Source organism: Danio rerio, chromosome 1 (assembly GCF_052040795.2).
Source record: "Danio rerio strain M-AB ecotype USA chromosome 1, GRCz13ab, whole genome shotgun sequence".
Taxonomy (NCBI): Eukaryota; Metazoa; Chordata; class Actinopteri; order Cypriniformes; family Danionidae; genus Danio; species Danio rerio.
Genome location: NC_141021.1, coordinates 53,919,530 through 53,944,052, shown reverse-complemented (window position 1 = coordinate 53,944,052; position 24,523 = coordinate 53,919,530). Strand labels below are relative to the sequence as shown.

Sequence of the window (24,523 nt, the reverse complement as noted above, 5' to 3'; positions counted from 1 at the left end):
AGACACTAGAGGCAGATTGCTGCTAATAATTGTGACTGTATATACCAGGGATGTCTAAACTCTGTCCTGGAGGTCTGGTGTCCAGTAGATTTATCTCCAACTTGTCTCAACACACCTGGATGTTTCTAGAAAGCCTAGTAAGAGCTTGATTAGCTAGTCCTGGTGTGTCTGATTGCGGAACTAAGCTTTGCAGGACGCTGGCAACTCCAGGAACAAGTTTGGGCACCCCTGGTCTATACTGTATAAACATATTAACACATTTTTTTCATCTCTTCAACAGACGGTGCCCATGTTCCAGTGTTCACGTCACGTCAGGTTTCATGAGGAGGAGGAAGAGATTGTGCGGATAAACCCACGCGAGCGATCTTGGCTAACAGGCTATGAGGACTATCGTCACGCCACCACCGCGACCCGCACCAAACCCCTGCGGCCTGACGTCACGGACGCTTACGTCCACCTCGCTAAGAGCGAACCTCCCAAACACGACTACACTTACTCTTACCCACTCAGTGGGGACGGACACGTATCCCGTGATGGTAAAACGGGCATTGGTGGCGGCGTGGTCACCGGTCAGCCACGGGCGCTAACAGCTAAATGGCTGCCGCGGCGCGTGGAAGACAGCAGAGAGCGCTTACGCTGTGTGTACTGTCAGAATATGTTCAGTCCGTCTGAAAACGGGCGTGGGCGCTGTCAGGAGGCCCCGGACCCCGTGCAGACATGTATACGACGGGTCAGCTTTATGTGGTGTGCGGACAGCCTGCTGTACCACTGCATGTCGGACCCTGAGGGCGATTATTCGGACCCGTGCTCTTGCGACGCCAGCGAAGAGCGCTTCTGTCTGCGCTGGCTAGCACTTCTGGGACTGTCGCTGCTAGCACCGTGCATGTGCTGCTACGTGCCGCTGCGAGCGTGTTACCACTGTGGCGTCGCGTGCCACTGCTGCGGTGGCAAACACAAGGCTACGGGCTGAGCGGGAGAAACACGAGCACACCAGCAGCAAAACAACGGCGTGGATGCAAATGAACAGCGGAGGAATGAACTTGTGGCTGCATTTGTGTTTTGCTTCGTTTTTTATTTTCTCCCTGTCCTTCCCGCTGGTGTTTCAGAGGGTTGGTCCATTTTGGGTTTAATTTTCTCAATCTACATTATAATGGACAGCTGTCCTCTTTTTGTGCTGGGCAAAGATTAATCACGATTAATTGCATCCAAAATTATTTGTTTTTACATTATATATATATATAATTATATAAACACATTACAGATAATTCAACAGATAAACCAGCCTGATCTCACGACGAAACGCAAGTATTTTACGTTTTGTCAATTTAGTGGCTAATTTGTACGAATTCGATTGCGTTCAGTCATACGAAAATGTATGATTTTAAAAAGGAGCTGTGGCACCCAACCCCATCCCTAACCGTCATTGGGTGATGAGCAAATCGTACTAAATTGCACAAATTAGATCGTACGAAATTATACGAATTAGCTACTAAATCAAAAAGTTACGAATTGCCATAAGATTGCGTTGCATAAACACACACACACACACACACACACACACACACACACACACACACACACACACACACACACACACTGTAAACCATATATGTTAATTAACAGTTTCAGTATTTTGTGATTCACAATTGTTTTCCATTTATTTACACTTGTGAATTGCATTATGGGAAGTTGATCTCTGCTCTGTTGACTTTTTATATTGAAAATTCAACTCTACAGTTTAACAAAGTAACCTTTGTTGACATTTTAGTAGTTAGAAATAATAATATAACGTATGAGAAATAATATATAGAGAAGTAAGTCTGAAAGATACACAAAATACTTAGCTGATGATTGATAATAAAGCTTGATCCTCGAGCCCTGGGCTCCCTCCTGTTAGCAGGGCAAGAGGGGAGTTTGAGTTAGGGGAGATCTCGATGAACTACCCCGACTTATTTCTGGCTAATGACAGATGTAGGGATGGCTAAGAAGAGATTTACGGCTTGCTATGAGCTTGACTTGGATGTCAACTTGGTTAATTTACTGTGTTTTTTGGACTGTGGGAGGAAACCGGAAAACCCGGGGAAGACCCACGGGAGCATGGAGTGAACGATCAAACTCCACACAGAAATGTCGAGTGGTTTAGTAAGGACTTTAACCAGAGACATTCTTACTGTGAGGCAACAGTGCTAATCACTGGGCCACCATGTTGCCCATCTAGAAAGGAGGAGGAGTAGGGGTCTTCAAGACGAAGAAATTGAGATAAGAGACTCTGGATATTTATAGCGAGTTTGGAATCATCTGATTCGTGAATCAAGCGTAAGCTAATGTGGGACTAGCCGTGAACAATCATAAGCACGTGATCCTCTCGAAATGAGTTTATAAATGATCTAAAAGCATCAATAAACATGGAAAAATAAAAACATCATGAATCACAAAATACGTAAAACTGCTAATTTACAGACATTTTATTTGCAGTTCTTAAAGCGAGTATATACACACGCACAAACACACACACTTATACAGAGAAAATACAAAACTCAAACAAAACATTTACATAGTTTTATATCCAAATCTAACATTTTCTCAAATATATGCATGCATGTGTGTATTTATATATACAAAATAAATATACACAGTACATTAGGGCTGCACGATACTGGAATAATTTTTTTCTCTTTTGCGATATTGAGTACATTTTCACCAGATGCTTGAAATAGCTCTATTTGGAAAAAGAAATAATAATTTTACACTGACAGTGGTACTTCTGTAACAGAGTGCATCTGCATAAACTACAATTAATCAATCACAAGTATTTATAAATACAGTAAAGCAAAAATACAAGTAAAATAAACAGTTTTATGAGAGTCTAGCAATATTCTGGTACATAAATTGAGTAATTAAATGTCAAGTGAAACACAATTACAATGACTTTTTTTATAGTAACAAACAGAATTTATTGTGCCTAAATGATTTACCTGGCTTGAAATGTTCACACAGTCACAAGCCCCAAAAACACTAGCAAATGACAAACATTTCAGTCACTTCATAGGTGTTGTTTTAACTGTGGCTCCCGGCCAAATATAATCTCGATCCGACATTGCAGATCTTGCGTTGTAACTGTTGCAGGTGCAAACATTGCGATATGATATTGATGCTGAAACGATATACTGTGCAGCCCTACAATACACACATACAGTTTATTATGTAAATACAAATGTTTAGTTTGGATGCGATCAATCATGATTAATATTTGCCAAGAACAATTTTTTCGTTCAATTTTTTTTTTAAAGAGTTACCCTCAGCTTCCATTTAAAAAGACTACACAATAAATATTCATTTATATATGAAAAGGTATATATAAATATATGTAGATATAAATATATAAATGCAGGTACTTTATATTTTTATGCTCATGTGCTTTGAAGGTTTGAGTTATCTTCCTTCTGTATTGTCTGTGTTTTAATATATGTTTGTTTGGTTTGATTTGACTATCTCGTCAGCCTTTGGTTGTGTCTCTCCATTCAGAGGCGTCTCTTCTACTGTGATCCACTCCGTCTAGATAAGACAAACCCAGAGGAATCCAAAATAGCTGACCTGTAGGACGGTAGATCTAGTGTGTGTGTGTGTGTGTGTGTGTGTGATAAGAATGAATTTGGTAAGTGACATTATGCCAAATTGCCAAATATTAATTTGCTGTTTGGGTGGTTCTTATGAAAACGTGCAGGTCACATTTTACCCCCGAAAACAAAATAAAACTGGTTTTATTTAGCCTAATTTAGAAACTTTTATCATTGTTTTATTGACAAACAAGCATGTTTGCCAACCAAAGAGTCATAACTGCAATGCAAAAAAAGACATTCTTGTTACCATAAATGTCATACATTTTATAAAAATAATTTTTATTTAAAATTTTTTAGATTACAACAGTTTTGGATTACAACAAAGCAAAATTATCAGCAAAAAAGTATTTAGTCCCTCTCTAAATTGAGTTAAAGTTACTCAAGTTAATGAGACAATGAAAGAATTAATAAGGTTATGATTGAGCACTGATGATGAACACCTGCTGTTAATAAGCAGAAACACAGAAGAGAAACACAAAACTGACTTCAGCCACAGCCTTAGATGAAATCAGCTGAAATATAATATATTGAATCTCTCAGAATCTCAGCAGAGGATCATTAAGCAACTCCACAGCAGCTCTGCTTATTACCAACGTGTTTGCCCTTATTTAAAGAGAGACTAAACACTCTGAACTAAGTACATTTTACTGTGAAGAAAAAGAGTATAAGAAACACTACCAAGTATAATTTCTTCAACATTTTTCTCTTTTAACAGAGAGTAAAGGTTGGTGTGCACCAATAATGATGGCTATGTGATAACCATGTACTTCTAAAAATAATGATAAATATGTATACAGTGGTTCCTCATTAATTGTGGGAGTTACGTTCTGCAAAATAACCCACAATAGGTGAAATCTGCTAAGTGCTTTTTTATTTATTTATTTTTACATTTTAGGGCTCTACAACCCCTCACTACACACTTTATACATTTTTCTTAGACAGGTATTAACTTTTTCACACTTTTCTCTCTTGTTTAAACACTCAAAGTTCAAACCTTCGTCGAAAAATAAGTCCAGTATTATAGAATAAAACCAAAGATCAAAACCATTTGATCTTCATCTATTTATTTAGTAATGGCACCCTACAGCTGCGTAACTTCAACCTTTCTTTAGCATGTGCAGAAGTCCAACCTTTTGTGAGATGGTTGGTTTTTTCCTCTGCCTTTCGGGTGCTACCGCAGGTGCCTTTGACGGTGCAGAACGTAGCGTCGACATTATGGGGAGTAAACTTGCAAACATACAGTACAGCACTTCAGAGTCACACTGCTAGTGATCAAAGATTTATGTAAATTTGGCATGCTCAACACATTCTGTACAGTACAGGAGACAAAGCACGGAGGAGATTGATTGACAATGGTCTACAGCCAATCAGGATGCAGAACACAATGTGTGAATTAGGATGGCAAACACAATGCTGCCCTGTAGAAAAAGAAGCATGTCAGATTGCACGAAAAAAATCGCCGAAACTGCAAGGCTCAAATAATGAAACATGCTATAGTGAGGAACCACTGTATACTATAAACACTGTAACACTAACAATGCAGTTCTTTACTATTCTTTACTTATTTTTATTTTTACTTTTTTTGTTTACACCTTTAATAGGTATAGGACAGTGGAGGTTACACACAGGAAAGTATTGGGAACACAGAGAGAGGAAGGGTTGGCAAATGACCTCAAACCAGGAATCGAACTCGGGTCGCCGTGAGCACCATGGTGCTATATGTCATCGCACTTAACCACTAGCTGAACATTATTTTACTTTATGGACTTTAGTTACGTTATAGTTATCGTTATTGGTGTAAACGAATTGTCAGATTGTTGTTGTTCTGCTGCAATGAAATAAAATGACTGATTATCATGAAAGATAACAATACAAAGACCTTAAAATAGGTTTCATTTTGATGATTGGAGGTTAAGATATGACCTGTACGTGTTCTATAAAGGTTTGTGAGATGTATGTGCCTGTTCTCGATGTTTCTGAAAATGAAAACCAGCCTCAAAAATCGATGTACCCCGTCTCTTTCTCTGCCTTTGTCTTAAGCACAACACAAAAGTACTAGTAAAACTAACAAACAAGGAAAAAACAACCATCTGAACACTGTGCAAAGATGTTGTGAAGTTCTCGAAATATGTTTCCAATCGCTGGCCTATCAGCAACGTCCTTCAAAAACGACATCCAGCCAATCAGTGGACTGTGACAGCGTTTGTCATGATGACTGTGATCCTGTTTGTCAGCTGATGTTTTATGTCTACTCTACTCATCTCTTTCTCTCTCGTATCTCTCCCCCTCTTCCTGTGAAAAGCTTTTGCAGTAGTACTATCTGATGCGTGACAAAAGAGGAGCAGTTTTATTTTTTTATCTGTGTCCAGGAGAGTGAGTTTCTCTGTTTGTCTGATGCTCCTGAACATTCTGAGATTAAAAGAAAGTGCCTGAATCAGCCAGTGCCGTCTCAAGCCTTCTGTCAGAGTCTCTTTTGAACTGTTTGCGCGCATTCGGTCATGGTTTTTCACTCAACAACAAAACGAAAAACAATGCATGCCAGCCCAGTAGGTGGCAATGTCACTTTTTTAAAGAAACTATGCAACTGCACACACACAATCCTGTAGTCTAGTTCTCACATATGCTGATTTACATTTAGTAATCGAGCAGACAACTTGTCTAAAGCAGTTGTTCTCAAACTGTGGTACTTCCTGTGAAAATGGAAAGGTTTTGGAAAGTGACTTATAGCCTGCGGTGGTACCACAAGGTGGCGCTCATTCACAGATCAGAGGCTTCTGTAGGGGATGCAGACCTTTAGGAGCAGATGGAGGTGAGAGGGTGCAGTGCAAGTGCTTTTAGACTATAGGGTCATTATTTTGCTGTGACTATATGCAGCATCACCAATGACAGTTGCAAAGCAGTGGGCCAATCGGAAGGACTTGGAGGCGGGGAAAGCATTAAAAGATTATGTGGTTAAAAAAAGTGCAGACATATGCACTCCGGTGCTCACTGCAACCTGAGTTCGACTCCCGCCTTGCTGTCCTATGCTGATTCTTCCCCTCTTTCTGCTCCCCATGCCTTCCTGTGAATACTCTCTACTGTCCTGTCCATTAAAAGGTGAAAACCACCAAAAAAATTTATTCTAAAACGTGTTGTACGGACAGACATCCATTAGCCTTTACATTATAATTTAGTTTGTTAAAAAAAAAACCTGTTTCTAAATTTAGTTCTAATTTCCAGCAAACGAATAAATGAACAATAATAACGAAGTGTGGTCAAAAAACTGAGTTATATCCAAATACACATGCCGTGCCCCTTACTGTCTAAAACCTGACCGGTGGCCAAATCTAAGCTTGTTTTTAATAAAACAAATATAAATATGCATATAATAAATAATACTGCTAATCATAATAACATTATACAAAAGTAAATTGTCATAAACAAACTGAAACAGCCTCCGAGATGAAGGCATGAAGGCAGTGGTTTTTATAAATATGTGGCAAGAAAATAATAGTTTTTGTAACATTTTAATCCCTTAATTCTTTTTCATTTGTAAAGACATTTGCGTATTGCTGTACATCCTGTGTGTATTAAGCAAAATTTAAGCGAGGTGCACAACTAACGCGCTCTGCGCTGGACTTTAGGCATCCTCTCAGCAGGTCTTTGTGCAGTTTATTTTAATTCCTCAAAATAGCAACGCGCCAGCAATGAGCCATAATGCAGCTCCTTTTTTAGACCAGAACACCTATGGGCGCACGTATGAGCGCAAATGCATTTGCTATTTAAACTGCATGGAGGAAAACATCAAAATAACTCTTGCTCCGAGCTAAAACTAGCAAACAACAATTGCGTCGAGCCTTGCGCTGGGAGTATGATAGGGCCCAAAATCTACAAAATAAACGAATTAAAATGTTTTCTTCCAAAGGCTGTGCAACCAAAACTGCTGACACTTTAAAACATTCATTTGGAGATTTAAAAATAAATCCACATGAGTTAAGCAATTAAGTCTTGCAATGAGATTCACATAATATTGATCTGCAAATAACATTTACAGCATTACCATATTTGGTCACGGAATCTCAAAGACGCTTGCTTGATGCACAAGAACCAATGACATTTTTTCCTACATGTGATGCAGCATTTGAGCTTTTGCAAGAAACAACATTTGTTTTTGTGCACCATAATTATAAATGTATATATAAATAAAAGCCAAAATTAAATTATTTACCTTAAAAATCAATTGGGATTCCTTGAAATGCTTAGATTAAAACAATTTATATGGATATATTTTTAAAGCTCACACATCTGAGTGAACAGACTTTCAATAGAGCTACAGAAACCTGTGAAATTGAAAGAAAACTTCACACAAGTCACACACTCTTGTGACCGTTCAATATTATGGACAAGCATGTATGTGTGTGAGTGTGTGTGTCTATTGTCCAATGAGCAAATGTGCATGAATGACATGTGACAGTGTTTGTGTGTGTGTGTACAGAAAGCTGGGCACGTGCTGGCATGACAGTGAGTCTCATATTCATCTCTATAACATGGTGTGTGTGTGTGTCTTTCTGTGCATCATCCAACATGGGGGTTTTCAACCTTTTAGATGCCAGGGACCCCAAAAATGATCATTCTTGTGCCAAGCCTCCCAAACTTAAAAGGCATCTGTTTTTCTTGTACAAAAGCAGTTCTGAAATCAAAAGAGGGTCCAACCCGGTACTAGTTTAGGTGTACCTAATTAAGTGGCCGGTGAGTGTATGTATATTAGATTAACCGGAAGGATCAAGACTTTTTTTATGCAGTTCATTTGCATAAAATATAATAAATTACACGCATATATAAACATGACAAAGCAACAATAAAAGTTAAACAAACAGCTCTCTAAGGTTTTACTTATGGGAGTCCAACAGTATTAAAGTACAGAAGCTGAGCAATCAAGCAAAAATTAACAAGGTATTTTGTAAATTGTATAAACATAAATGCTTAAATAATATCTTTGTTTTAATCTTCAATAAATAATCCAATCCTGCGATGTGATTATTGCTAATACACAAGTTAACGATATATTGTTTAACCCTAATACTGTCCAAAACATCTCCATCGTGAACTGCTGAGCGAGTGAACAACAGCTTGAGTGGGACAGATGGGGAGAGGCAGGACGTCCCGAAGGCCTTGTCCAGCTTTGGAACTGTAACTACAAATAGCATCAAATTCCAACATGTGCAGACATTTAGACCACGCTGGACTCAACAGAAGTCCTTCTTTGTCCTCTTCCCACTGTTAAAGCGGAGGAATCAGGTAACACTAATGCATAAACCACAGTATGGACGACCAAAACACCTGACCGCACGTCTAGGCCAAGTGACGAAACTAAAACCGTCATGTTATAATCAGCAAGTCAGTTTCTGGTTTTGTCATTTCGGCTGCTGAAAGATTTGCTGGTTAAATTGGGAGCAAGCTAGTTTGGTCATTGTCCGCTATATAAGCCTCAGATGTTATTATTGAAGTCATTTCATCTGCACAGAGCTCTGGATAATAATAAGTGTATTTGTTTTGCTTTTTATTTTATTTAATTAAGTTGCTGTTTGTGCTAACAATTATTCCCAAGTATTCAAATTTTGTACAAGTGAATAATAATATTAATAACAATATATCAATATATTACTAGTGTTATTAATATTTACCATGTGCTTTCGTCTAGTTTAGCAGTGTTTATAAAGAACTATTTATTCATATTTTAAATTAGCTCAGTTTTTAATTTTAATGTTAGTTTAAGTCTTAATACTATTTTATTTGTCATGCAAATGTTTTTAGATTTGTGTTTATTTTATTATATTTGTTAAGACACGTTGTAATTTTTGTGCTTCAAATGTTATTTTATTTCTAGCTTTCGATAAAATAAAAAAGCTGTTATTTTTGCAAATATTAGTGATAAAATATTATTTAAGCGAAATGTTTATTTTATTTTAAATTAATAAAATAAATAAATATGTACTTTAATAGAAAAAACATTATTAAAAAACCCTAAAGATTAACATTTTGCCAAGTCTAAATTTTGTTTTAGTATATATTGTAATTTGCTGACATAATTTGGTTGCATTTGTCATTTTTGTTTGTTTTATTTTAATATGTCCATGCACTAAGATTTATTTAATTTTTTATTTATATTCATTCATTTTCATTTAGCTTAGTCCCTTTAATAATCAGGAGTTGCCACAACAGAATGAACTGCCAACTAATCCTGCATATGTTTTACGCAGCAGATTTGAGCCTCGGCTGGGTCAGTTGGCGTTTCTGTGTGGAGTTTGCATGTTCTCCCTGCATTTGCGTGGGTTTCCTCCAGGTGCTCCGGTTTCCCCCACAGTCCAAAATACATGCGGTACAGGTGAATTGGGTAGGCTAAATTGAATGACAGTGAGTGGATGTTTCCCAGAGATGGGTTGCAGCTAGAAGGCCATCCGCTGCATAAAGCATACGCTGGATAAGTTGGCGGTTCATTCCGCTGTGACGACCCCAGATTAATAAAGGGACTAAGCCTAAAAGAAAATGAATGAATAAATAAAATTACTCATGAAAGTTACAAATGTTATACATTTTTCTGCTCAAATGCTTTAAACTCTTAAATTGTCTTTAAAATGTAAGCAAATGAAATTTTTTACCCTGTTAAGGTTATACTTTGACTCCACAAAACTCATGTATTTTCAATTGTTGATCGACTTTAATCTCAACTCAACATTGCATATTTTGCAATGTGACTACTGCGGACACATACTGTGATATCAATGCTAAAACAATATATTGTGCAGCCCTAAATAAAACTATTCTGTTTAGAAATGTGTTGAAAAACACTTGTTTCCTTGAAACAGAATTTGGTGAAAAAAGTATACAGGGGGGCTAATAATTCTGACTTCAACTGTATATTATGTAAATACAGCATTTATTTTAGACGCGGTCAATCGAGATTAATTATTTGACAACACTAGTTCACTTATAGGCATCAGTCAAGCGGCTCACTGCTGAACCCCGTCACCCCATGATCTCTGCTCCCAGACTCCAGGAGGCGCCGTAAAGACGCTCCCTCCTTCATTCGGGATCGTGTCGTGCAAACGTGCGGATTTGCCAATGAGTGTTTGCGCAACTCTGTTTCCTCCCATTTGGGAACACACAGATACACACACCAGGATGTTATTGTGCGTGACACACAGCAAAGAGTTTGAAGTACACATGTGTGTGTGTGTGTTTGTGTGAGAATGATGAAGGTCAACAAAGATTAAATGGACATTGATATCAACATGTGCAGTTTCAAACAAAAGAACAAGGAAGCGGGAGGAAACAGAGATGTTCGGGGAGGGAACGAAGTGTCTGCGTTCTCCAGAGGAGTCCGTCTTCCCACACTGAACAGGGACCTCGGAAGGAGCCGTGCGAGTGTGTGTTTGCAGGAAAAGACAGGGCCGGGCCAGCATTGTCTTATTCCCTGTGTCCACCCTTGTTTGTTTACTTTCAGCAGCAGTTATCTGGCAACCTGTCCGCAGGGCCGGAGAGGTCAGGGTAATGAATTTCATACATTAGTTCGAGGTCAGCTGGAAGCCTTTTGGATTGTGTTTGTCTCAAAGGAGCGATACATCGCTTCAAATCCGGTTAAAGTGCATTTTAAGAATCCAAGTCTGGAGTTTTTTTGGGTAGCGTCTGGATCCTTGAGACTGAAGTATTGAGAGAGACACAGTAAAAATTGTCTCCATAGAGCCATGGGAGCAGTTTCTGATGAGCAGACAGCATGATGGGAAACAGACCTGGATCTGAATAACTCAGAGGAAGTGGATAACACGTTGCATTTTACTTGTATAACTGTAGGGCTTCACAATTCATTGTAATCATGTCAAAATCAATACAGCTTATCTAATAAAAAAGCACAAGTAAATTATGGTGTTGTATCTTTAAAAAAAAAACCCTGTTTTGCATTATAAAAGGTCATATTTTGGTTTAGAGGGTTTCCAACAACAGGCTGATATGCCTGCAAGGTAAAAAAAAAAACACTTTTATTGTCTTATAATATGCATTTATTCATTCATTCATTTTCTTTTCAGCTTAGTCCCTTTATTAATCAGGGGTCGCCACAGCGAAATGAACCGCCAACTTATCCAGCATATGTTTTACGCAGCGGATGCCCTTCCAGCTGCAACTCATCACTGGCAAACATCCATACACACTCATTCACACACATACACTACAGACAATTTAGCCTACCTAATTCACCTATAGCGTGCATGTCTTTGGACTTGTAGGGGAAACCTGAGCACCCCGAGGAAACCCGCGCAAAAGCGGGGAGAACATGCAAACTCCATGAAAAACAAAAAACCAATGGCAAAAGCAAGCAAGAAGATAAACTTTAATGATTGTGAATTGGAGGTGCTCTTATCGGAGGTAGACCGGAGAAAAACTGTGTCATTTGCAAGTTTGTCCTCCGGAATTAATAACAAAAGAAAAAAAAAAATTGGTGGGAGAGCTGAAGCGATTACTGCAGTGGGGTCTGAACATTGCACTCTGTGAGTGAATTAAAAAAGAAATGGTCTGATGTAAAGTTGCAGGATAAGAGGAGAACATCGGCACACCTTCAAAGTGTGGACCGAACAGGCGGGGAACTGGGGATGCTGAACTAACACTCTTTGAGGACAGTTACCTCAATTGTGGGCGATACTTTACTGTCTGGTGTAGTATCCATGTCTGTGGGAGACACGGATGTATTAGAGGAACACTTTGTTAGGCCAGTATATCAGCACCCCTCCGCTCATTTCAAGGCAGTGCCACAGGCATTTCAGCTGCCCAATCGCCTGCTCTAAAACTGACCGAGTGCGAGAATGGGCATCATTGTATCTGCGCTCCTGGTCAGTTTGTGGGTTGTTGAGGGGGGTTAACAGCCACATCTTTAATTGATAACCGCAGTCTCCTGATATGCAGTTAAATAATTACGCTCAATAAAATAAAAAAACTTAGCTGGAATAATATCTTTAAATACATCAGTCACCAAGAAGCCACCCATTGCGCACCCTGGCTGAAACGGCTAATAAGCCAGTCATCATCGTGGGCCAGAAAATCACTGCGATCCCTAAAAAACTTGCTCCTTTCAGATTTGACCATTGACAACATTGGGTTGTATACATTTGCAAATGCTTTTATTTGTTCTAAATCACATAATTGGTCTAAAAAATATTGTGCCAATTAACCCATTTGATCAATTATAAATTAATAATTAATAAAAGAGTACCCCAACAATGACTGAAGACACGAAAATTAGAGGGTCCATAAAATACCATAACATTTTTTCCCCTGATACATTTTTTGTGGAAGAAAATTCGGTACATCTCTAATATCAACACACTTTTAAATTCCCATTGATGCACATTTCTGCTGTGTTGATTGGCTCTAAGATCAATATAGAGCATGGGTGCCCAAACGTTTTCCTATGAAGGGCCAAAAACCAAATATCATTGAGAGCCGTGGGCTGAAGATAAACATACCAAACTATTTTATAATAAAGTTGCCATGGGTCATATCCTAATTTAGTTAATAATATTTTAAAAATATATAGAAAACAACACTTTGAATCTTATTGCAATAAGAACATAATCACATTTATAACACAGTGGAATTCAATGCTGAATTAAACTAGCCAAGCAGAATCTGCCCTTGCCTTGATTTACTCACCAAAGTCTCAGGATGGTCCTTTATCCGTCAGGTGACAGTATGTACATTTTAAACTAAATTACAGCATTTAAATGGAAACATTTCGTTTCAGTTAGCTTTTTTGTAGCTCGACAATTAAACAAACAAAAAAAGGTTACGTTAAATTTGAAATGTCATCTCTAAACTATCACTATCATTCCCCCTCTCTTCTCAAATGGGATGGCGGGCCAAATCAAAGGTTGTCATAGGCCAACTTTGGCCATCTCTGATATACAGTAAAAAAAAGTCCAGAGCTTATCATTGTTATTGACATTAATTTTATCGTGATTCGATATAATATTGTTTATCGGCCTAGCCTTACATCCATAATGCTGGAATTGCTCATATACAAGTTTTAATAAGATGATTGTACAACAAATATCAGTTTATTGTCTTGTTGGCTTGTTTAATTAAGCTATAAATTCACTGGAAGTGGCTGAAAGTGGACAAGCTCAAAGCTTTCAGACCATTCTTATACCCGTTTTTACTATCATCTAATCATTAACGACAATACACATTTAAGAGCACAATATGAACCAACCATTTTCCCAAAATTGCAATGAGAAGCTCTAATAAATTGTTCCAGCAAAACAAAAGCTTGGTGGCTCGAAAACAAAGTCAAAACACTGCAATTTTATACTAAGCAAATTTAAAAAACAGATAAATCAACATTTGCAACATTTTGAGCAATTAATACAGTTCAATCGAGGTAAAACTGGCTTTATATTCGCACATATGTTCATTTATGAGCAGTGTCAACTTGCGACAGGGTCTCTATATTGTTTATCGCTCTACTTTGAATATTCGGACTGAAATCACATGCGAGTATGGCTTCAAAACAGCATTAGCACCGTTAAATTGACTGAACAATGTTCTACTTTGATAGTTTTTGGCTGCTAAAATAATTTCCCCATTTGGTATTTGCTAAGTATACTTTTGTAAAAAGTTTGAATGTAAAACCAACCTTACCTCAATTTAAGTTAAGACATTTCTTGTTTTTTAAGGAGAGTCACTGTCCCATTTCATAACGAACTTTAAATGGTGGATTATCAGAACTCAAACCGCATTTTTCGACGAATCACTCTTGTGTGAAATTAGGAGTTTGTCTGTGTGTGTGTGTGTGTGTGTGTGTGTGTTACATTTGGTCGATTGTGTTTTGTGTTTATGTGTGTGTTGTGTGTCTGTTACATTTGGTCACTCGTGTTTTGTGATTTATTGTGTAATTTCAATAACTCACAGATTTGGAGAAATGATCGGCATGTCAGCATCCAAATCCCCTCTGCGTCGTCCACCGGAACTGCGTCTTCCCGCCGAAAGTTGTGTGTTGTGCGCGCGACCCAAATACAAATATATAAATACTCCGCCCTTCATTTACCCACGAAACCAGTTTATTAAAACATGACGAGTGAACACGAATACACTATTGTAGCGTCTGTAAAATACTTTCCAGTGCTACGAAAGTCACTATCATTGATATTTATTGTAGAAAAAAAAGAGAAAAAAAGGCGTTTGACGTCAGCAGCCCCCGTGTATCCACAACATAAGAAATTCAAAAATTAACAATTTTATGCTACAGGTTTCATTGAAATATGCAAATATGTTGATAAATATGGTCAAAAATGTGACCTTTTTTTGCTGTCAGAACGTTCTGGGAATGCTTTTGGTTACTAAAACAGTATATTAACTATATTATTTAATTCGTATTTAGCAAAATAACCAAGAACCATATGGTAATGTAGCATCTCACTTGATAGGTTGGTTCTCAACCTCCAATTAATATGCAAATTAATTTAAAATAAGTCCAAATATTCATATAATTAATATGGTCATAATTGTGACTTTCATTTTGCTTTCAGAACGTTCTGGGAATGTTTTGGTTACGGAAACTACTAGAACTATACTATAAATTTTTTATTTAGAAAATATTTATTTAGAAAAAAAACAAACAAGAACCAAATGCTAACAAAGCTAATGTAGTATCTCACTCGATTTGTTTATTAAATGTTTTCAACCTCCAATTAATATGCAAATAAATAAAAAATAAGTCCAATTAATATTCAAATAATAAATATGGTTATAATTATGACCTTTTTTTGCTTTCAGAACGTTCTGGGAATGTTTTTGGTTACTAAAACAGTACACAATATTATTAAAATTTTATTTAGAAAAACATCTAAACAAGAAGCAACTGCTAACGTAGCATCTCATTTGATATGCTTATTAAATGGTTTCAGCCTCCAATCAATATGCAAATAAATTTTAAATAAGTCCTACACATTTTTCTCATCAAAAATAATATTTCATATTAAAACATCACATAATAGAGGCCAAATAAGTGGGTAAGATAGGATACAGCTGCGGATATGCACATTAATACATCATTATTTTTGTAACACTGTATAACAATAATTCATATTTTTACATTACTGTGACGGATGGGTTTAGGGTTGGTGTAGATGTAAATGTTAATAAAATACATTAAATGGCAAATTTAATAAATAATATAAATAATTCTTGTTAACTTCCCACCGCGACCATATCTGATCTAGCAACAACCAAATACTTTGACAGAATATAAGAGAGAGAAATTAACTCATTTGAATTATGCTGTATATATTTGCCTCCATACTCAATCCATGCATGCCCTTCCTTTGACTTTCCCAGCAAATAACCCTTTGAAAACAAATAGAAAGGAGCATTTTCGCCAGATTTCTGCTCTCACAGTCCAGTTGCATAATGATATTGATAGTAAACATGTCTGTGGTTCATTTCATACACCAATGAATCGGCTTGTTGTGCGCTGGATGTGGCATGCGGTGTTCAACTGAACAGAATAACTATTCTTATCCCCAGAGGGCAGTTCAGTCATGTGTACAGTGTGGAGAGGAATCAAGGGATATGTGCTATGAGGATAACACTGTTTTCTGTAGTCTGTACCATGTTACTTGTCATTTAGACGCTTAAAAGTGACTACTGCCACAAACCATAATGAAACATGGAACTAATCCTGAGGCGAATCATAAAGACATGGTTTACCCAAAGGATAAAATATATAAAGTCAAACTCTACACACTATTAAAACTGATTAGTTGACTTTACTCAGAAGAAATGAGTGAAACCAGCTGTAACTTGGAACTGCTACTTGGAACATAGTTCATTTACTTAATAATTTTAAGGCAATGGGTTTACTCACTTTAAGCAAATCACTTCAAAAGAAAGTTTTAGTGATTTTAAAAAATAAATATGACCAATCTCCAAGGGATTTACTTTTAGTTAAAAAGTCAGATGATTGCTTTAAAAGCAACAGATTTACTTATTATTTCAAATACAGTGAACTAATCGCTTCAAAAAGAAACAATTTACTCATTATTTTAAGTCAAGTAATTGGTTTAAAAACAACAGATTTACTTAATGTTTTAAGTAAAGTCAAATAATTGCTTTAAAAGCAACAATTTACCCACATTTTGGTAAACTAATCGCTTTAAATGCAACAGATTTACTTATACTTCCAAGTCAACTATAATTGCTTTAAAAGCAACAGATTTAAAGTAAATAAAACATATTTACTTTAAAAGCAACAGATTTACTCATTATTTCAAGTAAAGTCAACTAATCGCTTTAAAAGCAACAGATTTACTCATTATTTCAAGTAGTCAACTAATCACTTCAAAATCAACAGATTTACTCATTATTTCAAGTAGTCAACTAATCACTTCAAAAGCAACAGATTTACTCATTATTTCAAGTAAAGTCAACTAATCGCTTTAAAAGCAACAGATTTACTCATTATTTCAAGTAAAGTCAACTAATCGCTTTAAAAGCAACAGATTTACTCATTATTTCAAGTAGTCAACTAATCACTTCAAAAGCAACAGATTTACTCATTATTTCAAGTAAAGTCAACTAATCACTTCAAAAGCAACAGATTTACTCATTATTTCAAGTAAAGTCAACTAATCGCTTTAAAAGCAACAGATTTATTCATTATTTCAAGTAGTCAACTAATCACTTCAAAAGCAACAGATTTACTCATTATTTCAAGTAGTCAACTAATCACTTCAAAAGCAACAGATTTACTCATTATTTCAAGTAAAGTCAACTAATCGCTTTAAAAGCAACAGATTTACTCATTATTTCAAGTAAAGTCAACTAATCGCTTTAAAAGCAACAGATTTACTCATTATTTCAAGTAGTCAACTAATTACTTCAAAAGCAACAGATTTACTCATTATTTCAAGTAAAGTCAACTAATCGCTTTAAAAGCAACAGATTTACTCATTATTTCAAGTAGTCAACTAATCACTTTAAAAGCAACAGATTTACTCATTATTTCAAGTAGTCAACTAATCACTTTAAAAGCAACAGATTTACTCATTATTTCAAGTAAAGTCAACTAATCGCTTTAAAAGCAACAGATTTACTCATTATTTCAAGTAGTCAACTAATCGCTTTAAAAGCAACAGATTTACTCATTATTTCAAGTAGTCAACTAATCGCTTTAAAAGCAACAGATTTACTCATTATTTCAAGTAGTCAACTAATCACTTCAAAAGCAACAGATTTACTCATTATTTCAAGTAAAGTCAACTAATCGCTTTAAAAGCAACAGATTTACTTATTATTTCAAGTCAACTAATCGCTTTAAAAGCAACAGATTTACTCATTATTTCAAGTAAAGTCAACTAATTACTTCAAAAGCAACAGATTTACTCATTTCAAGTCAACTAATTGCTTTAAAAAAGCAACATATTTACTTATTATTTCAAGTAGTCAACTAATCGCTTTAAAAGCAACAGATTTACTCATTTCAAGTCAACTAATCGCTTTAAAAAAGCAACATATTTACTCATTATTTCAAGTTAAGTCAACTAATTACTTTAATTAGTTACTTTAAACACATTTACTCAATTCAAGTAAAGTCAACTAATGGCTTTAAAAGCAACAGATTTACTGATTTCAAGTCAACTAATCACTTTAAAAGCCTTATATTTTTACATATAACATATTTATATTTACTCATCTTAAGTCATTTCTATCAATGGCTTTAAAAAGCAACAGATTTACTCATTATTTCAAGAAAAGTCAATTAATGGCTTTGAAAGCAACAGATATAGTCATTTGAAGTCAACCAATCACTTTAAAAAGCAACAGATTTGTTTATTTTAGGTCAACTAATCGCTTTAAAAAAGCGACGTATTTAATCATTATTTCAAGTAAAGTCAACTAATCGCTTTAAAAGGCAACACTTTAACTCACTTTTTAAAGTAAACAAATTGCATTGACAGCAACAGATTTACTCATTATTTTAAGTCAAGTAATTGCTTTCAACTGTGTAAAAAGCAACAAACAAAATCAGATATAACATATGAGGAACATCAAACATTGTTCAATGTATCTTTAAAACCGAATATGATAGACCTTTGATCAAATCATTAATTAAATTTCATTCCCCATGTAAAAATATTGTTAGTATCATGAAGTCAAGCGATACTTTATATAGAAGCCATCTGGTCTCCATTGGTCATTTTGTATTCAGGTTTAGGTGAATAAATAATGACGGCATGTTCAGTTTGTGGGTGAACGACTTTATGGTCACTCAAACCGGGACCAAATCTGCATTTGTGTGTCATTCATTCAAATCTATCACAGCTCTCATACTATAAACTAGCATGTGGCGTTCGACATACAGCCTGGGAGCGTCTGCGTGCAGAGCGGCCTGGCCTTAATTTAAACAGGCCCCACTGAGTCTGACAGCCCCCCTGTTTACATGAATAAAATCGGAAACAAATGTGAACACAATCACCCCCTCCTACACACACACACGCAGCTCTGTATCATTATATGCAAGATGACTGTATCACTCAGACCTTCGAAAACCTTACAGTCATCTAAAAGACAAAAAAAAATTAATCATTAAAAAAAAATGTACAAATTAAAGTAGCAAACAACTGATTAGTTTATCGAAAAACATTTCCAATGAAAGTTATGTTGATTAAATAGTATATTAATAACTGTAGAAGCAGGAAAGAAGGAAAGCACATGAATTTTGAATATTCAGGAATACTGTAGTCACATCATTGGTCATTCTTGAGTCAGATTGGTAAATTATTACAATAATATTGGATTTATTGGATCAATTTATTCCCATAAAGCTGGGAATTATAGACTTGAGCTTAAAGCAAAAATAATACTAATGTAGGACTCATTTATAAAGTCTTACCAGTAATAATTGTAAAAAATTAAAAAAAAAAAAAAAAAAAAAAAAAAAAAGCATTTTGACTCACCGTTCCCCCCAAAAAAGCCAAACTATTAAAGTGGCCGTGGCCGGTTTTACTAAAATGGCTTCAAGTGGTCAATACGATGAGATGTTTTCACCAAATTTCGTACACTTATTTATGAGCCTGTTCTGAGGTTATATTGATAAAATAACAGAGTTTAGTCACTTGATCAAATAAAAACATGATAAAATATCCAAAAGGATAAACAATGCATTGTTGTTCATCTGATTGACGTAAATCAAAAATTATTTTAAGATAAAATCTTACTACAGTATATTCCTCTATAATTGACATGCAGTGCCTTTTTCCCGTGTGGCTTTAGTTTCATCAATAAAGAAATATTTGTGACATTGTGAAATTATGGCACAAGTTCTGAATAAACTCATCAATTTGGAAAATCTTAGTCTAAAAAAGCTGTGAAATTATGTGTTGGAGCTTAAAGCAAGATAAAACCAATGTAGAACTCATATGGAGTCTTAACAGCAAAAAATTAAGCATTTTTAGACTCAAAGTTGCAAAAAAACAAAAAACAAAGGTAAAATGTTAAAAGAGGCCAGTTTTACTGAAATGGCTATAGGTCAGCAATATGATGAGATATTTTCACCAAATTTGGTACACTTTTTTTATGAGCCCATTCTGAGGTCACATTGATAAAATGACAGCGTTTCGTCACTTGATAAAATGAAAACATAATAAAATATATCTGATTGAGGTAAATCAAAAATTCTCTTACAGTAAAATTCTCATTACCGTAACACATTTTAGTCCTCTATACATGGCATGCAGTGCCTTTGTCCAAAGTGCCACGAATCTTATTGATTGAAAAGATTAACCAGTCCCTCCGGGATTTTATTTTATTGTTTACAAAATTTGTGTGTATTTTCACAGCAAAACACAATAATAAAAGCAAATTATGCCACAAGTTCTGAATAAAGTCATCAATTTGGAAAATTTTAGTCCAAAAATGCTGTGAAGTTATGGGTTTGAGCTTAAAGCAAGATAAAACCAATGTAGAACTCATTTATGGAGTCTTAACAGCAAAAATGAAGCATTTTTAGACTCAAAGATGCAAAAAAAAAAAAAAAAAAAAAAGGCAAAATGTTAAAAGAGGCCAGTTTTACTGAAATGGCTTTAAGTCAGCAATATGATGAGATATTTTCACTAAATTCAGTACACTTATTTATGAGCCCCTTCTGAGGTCACATTGATAAAATGACAGCGTTTGGTCACTTGATAAAATGAAAACATAATAAAATATATCTGATTGAGGTAAATCAAAAATTCTCTTACAGTAAAATTCTCATTACCGTAACACATTTTAGTCCTCTATATATGGCATGCAGTGCCTTTGTCCAACGTGCCACGAACTTTATTGATCGAAAAGATTGTTAAAAGTGTGTTTGAATGTTAAAAGTGGCAAAGTCAGATATTTTAAAATAACAATGAGGTATTTTCAACAAATTTGGTACACTTATTTACGAGGCCATTCTGAGGTCACATTGATAAAATAAAAACATGATAAAATATATCTGATTGAGGTAAATCAAAAACTATCTTACGGTAAAATTCTCATTACGGTAACACATTTTACTCCTTTAAAAGTGACATGTACTTCCTTTGTCTAACGTGCCATGACTTTAATTGATCGAAAAGATTAACCAGTCCCTCCAGGATTTTGCAAGTCTAGTGGTTCAAGATCAAAAACAAACTAAACATTTTTTTGGTTTTTACAACATTTGTGTGTATTTTCACAGCAAAACACAATAATTAAAGCAAATTATGCCACAAATTTTGAATAAAGTCATCAATCTAGAACAAAATAGATCTATATTTAAAAGGCCCTGCAAAATCCTGGTAGGACTGAATGACAGAGGCCAAGAGGAACATCTGAAATCACATTCTTTGCAAGTGAATTGATCCAAATCACTAAAAAATTCACTAAAATTGTACCATTTCTGCAATTTCTGATTTATGTAACTAAAAGATTGCTGAATAATCATCAATAGCCTTTTACAAATCACCCTATGATAATTATTATAATAAAACAATGCATAATATTTTACCTAAATACTAAAATCAGCTGAATTTTGCCCTAACTCTTAAATAAATGCCATGAATAAGTCATGAGTACAGAATGTCTGTTACATTAGACGGAGAGAGAAGACGCTTGTGTATATGAAACGGGTTGGCCATTCCTCATGTGCTTCCACAGTTACATGCCTCTTAAATCGCTCACTTTAACCATTACATTTCACATTACACTGATCTGAATAAACTGAACTTTTATACTAAACTGAAAGGAATCACTTTATATCTGGATACAACTACACCATCATACTACACTGACTTTAGATAATTATGGCTTATTTTATTATAGGGGACCTATTATGCCCCGTTTTTAAAGATGTAAAATGAGTATCTGATAATAAAATAATATATAATAAATAACCCACAAATAACTCCCTTTTTAGGCTGTTTTGTTGACCATTGCTTTAAATTCAAATGAGATTGAGCTGTTTTCAGAAGAGGGCGGAGCTAGAAACGCACGTGTGTAAGCATAGTGTCAGATTCAAAACTTTAATGGTGGATTGCTTCTCACCCAGGGCTGTTTATGCTAACAAGGGAGAGACTGTCACTTATGGGCGGGGCTTTTTTCCCTCTGATGACACGTACAAAGGGAGAATGTCAAACAAAATGTTTCTGCACATTGTTTTTATAAAGTGTGAATATAAAAGCATAGATTTATTTATTTTTACCATTAGAAGTTGGTTAAAATCACAAAATGTTGCCACACAATGGTGTATAAACCCCTTAAAAAATTTATTTTTGCATATTAGATCCCCTTTAAAGTGCTTTGACACAATCTACACCGTAAAAAGTGCTATAGAAATAAAGATAAATTGACTTGAACCATTGAGTTATAAATCAATTTTCTTTATTTAAATCAGTGGTCTGGCAGTACGCAACGAACAGAAAAAAAAAATGCAGAAAACAAACAAAAAAAATGACTACAATACCCAAACTTGGCACTGAAAGCACGCATAAGTGAAATCAATGGAGTCGTCGTACTGTTTGTTCCACATGTGAAGAGTCCGAGTGTGAACAAACCCAAAGCCAAACACAGAAACATCACTGATCCAGCTTTCAAAACAGCTGTCAACGAGTACAAACACTAAAATTATTTTCATCATTATCATTACCGTCATTATTGTGTCATTCTTTTTACAAACAGGCAGTAAACCGTTACATCATGGCTGTCTTGGGTCTGGGAATGAAGCGTCTAACCAGAGACGCCTTCATTTTCAGACTGTTAGATGCCGCACGACTAGGACACGAAAATTACCCGACAACCACCAGAGAAGAAAAAAAAAACAAATAAACAAAAAACTGTTGAAGGGATAGTTCACCTGAAAATGAAAATATTGTCATCAATTGAGTTTTTCCTTCAGTATTTGCTTTTCCCACTATAGAAGTCAATGGTTACAGGTTTCCAGCAGTTTAACAAAAGAAAAAACAAACAGGTTTGGAAACACTTTGAGGAAATGGTGAGCACATTTTAATTTTAAAGGTGAACTATCCCTTTAAATGCAAGGAAAGTAAAAAACATGTTGAGACTGTGAACAACCATGAAGTTCCTCGAGGGAGTAAAACACGATTGAGACTCATTAAAACACTAAAATAAATGAGCTGATGAAAAGGATCTGGGGTATTGCAATGGAATGAGCAACACTAACTGAAGCTGCATGGAGTGATGCATGTGAGAAATGCATGCGTGAGCTGCAACTAAATGCACTGCTGCAGCTAATCTGGATGATTTATGGCCAACTCTCCAAATGTGAATCTTGCAAAGAAAAAAAAAAGGAAAAAAAACCCCATCTAATTTCAGAATCAGAATGCTTTTTTGCATTGACATTACACCAATTTACATTAGAAATTCTCATTACCGTAACACATTTTGTTCCTCTATATTTTGTCATTTCCACTAATTTACATTTCTTATTGGATACTATCATTTTTATTCCAAGTCTAATTTTCATTCTTAAAAAAACTACAGCTACATTTTTATAAACGATTATAAACATTAATTCCAAAATAATCATTTCCATACAAAAATTTCAATTTTACATATATTTTCTGATTCTCATTGCTAGTAAATACAGTATTTGTTTACTATATTACCGAAAGAGTACTGTATTTTCACTATTTATTTTTGACTTTGAATCAAGGTAAATGTTTCTTTATGGTAATGATTGTAGTTTTTTTCCATTAGAGTAATTTTTTTTATTTTATGCATTAAATTAATAAAAATTATGCATGTATTTGCATGGTGGTAATAAAAATTACATTATCTTAGCATTATGGTAATGACAATTCAGACAAAAAAGGAGCTTAATTGTCATGAAAATAGCATCAAAATGTATAACTTTATAAAAACGCTAGCTGTATTGGCCAGATGGTAATGATAATTCCATTATATTAGCATTATGGTAATGACGATTCAGACAAAAAAAAGAGCCTAATTGTCATAAAAATAATGTCTAAATGCATTATTTTAAGAAAAAATTATAGATGTATTGGCATGATGTCAATGATAATTCCATTATATTAGCATTACGGTATTGACAATTCAGACAAAACTGTTCCTAATTGTCATAAACAATGTCAAAATGCATTGTTTAAAAAATGATAGCTGTAATTGGCATGATGGTAATGAGGATTCCATTATATTAGCATTACGGTAATGAAAATTCAGACAAAAAAAGTTCTTAATTGTTAAGAAAATAATGTCAAAATGCATTATTTTAATAAAAATGAAAGCTGTATTAACATGATGTTAATGATAGTTCCATTATATGATAGATGTATGGGCAAGATGTTAATGAGAATCCCATTATATTAGCATTACGTTAATGACAAGTCAGGCAA

At 35.1% G+C, this 24,523-nt stretch overlaps 2 protein-coding genes across 14 annotated transcripts in view; one reads left to right on the top strand and one right to left on the bottom strand.

Moving 5' to 3' along the window:
- spred2a (sprouty related EVH1 domain containing 2a) overlaps positions 1 to 6,054 on the top strand; it is a 30,407-nt gene extending 24,353 nt beyond the window's left edge. The window contains exons 6-7 of one of the 2 annotated variants that reach the window (XR_015477007.1): positions 281 to 1,054; positions 3,615 to 6,054. Coding sequence is in view for 1 of the 2 variants with exons in the window: in XM_087237762.1 (XP_087093888.1) it covers positions 281 to 970 (690 nt within the window). In the remaining variant the exon portion in view is untranslated. Of the gene's footprint in view, positions 1 to 280 lie in introns of both variants that reach the window. The other variant, XM_087237762.1, reaches the window with a different exon arrangement.
- The window catches only part of meis1a (Meis homeobox 1 a), an 89,447-nt gene extending 74,805 nt beyond the window's left edge, over positions 1 to 14,642 (bottom strand). For all 12 annotated transcript variants that reach the window (XM_087235066.1, XM_087235067.1, XM_087235068.1 and 9 more), the window contains exon 1: positions 14,557 to 14,642. The gene's annotated coding sequence lies outside the window, so the exon portion shown is untranslated. The remainder of the gene's footprint in view (positions 1 to 14,556) is intronic.
- Between the last annotated feature and the right edge of the window lie 9,881 nt (positions 14,643 to 24,523).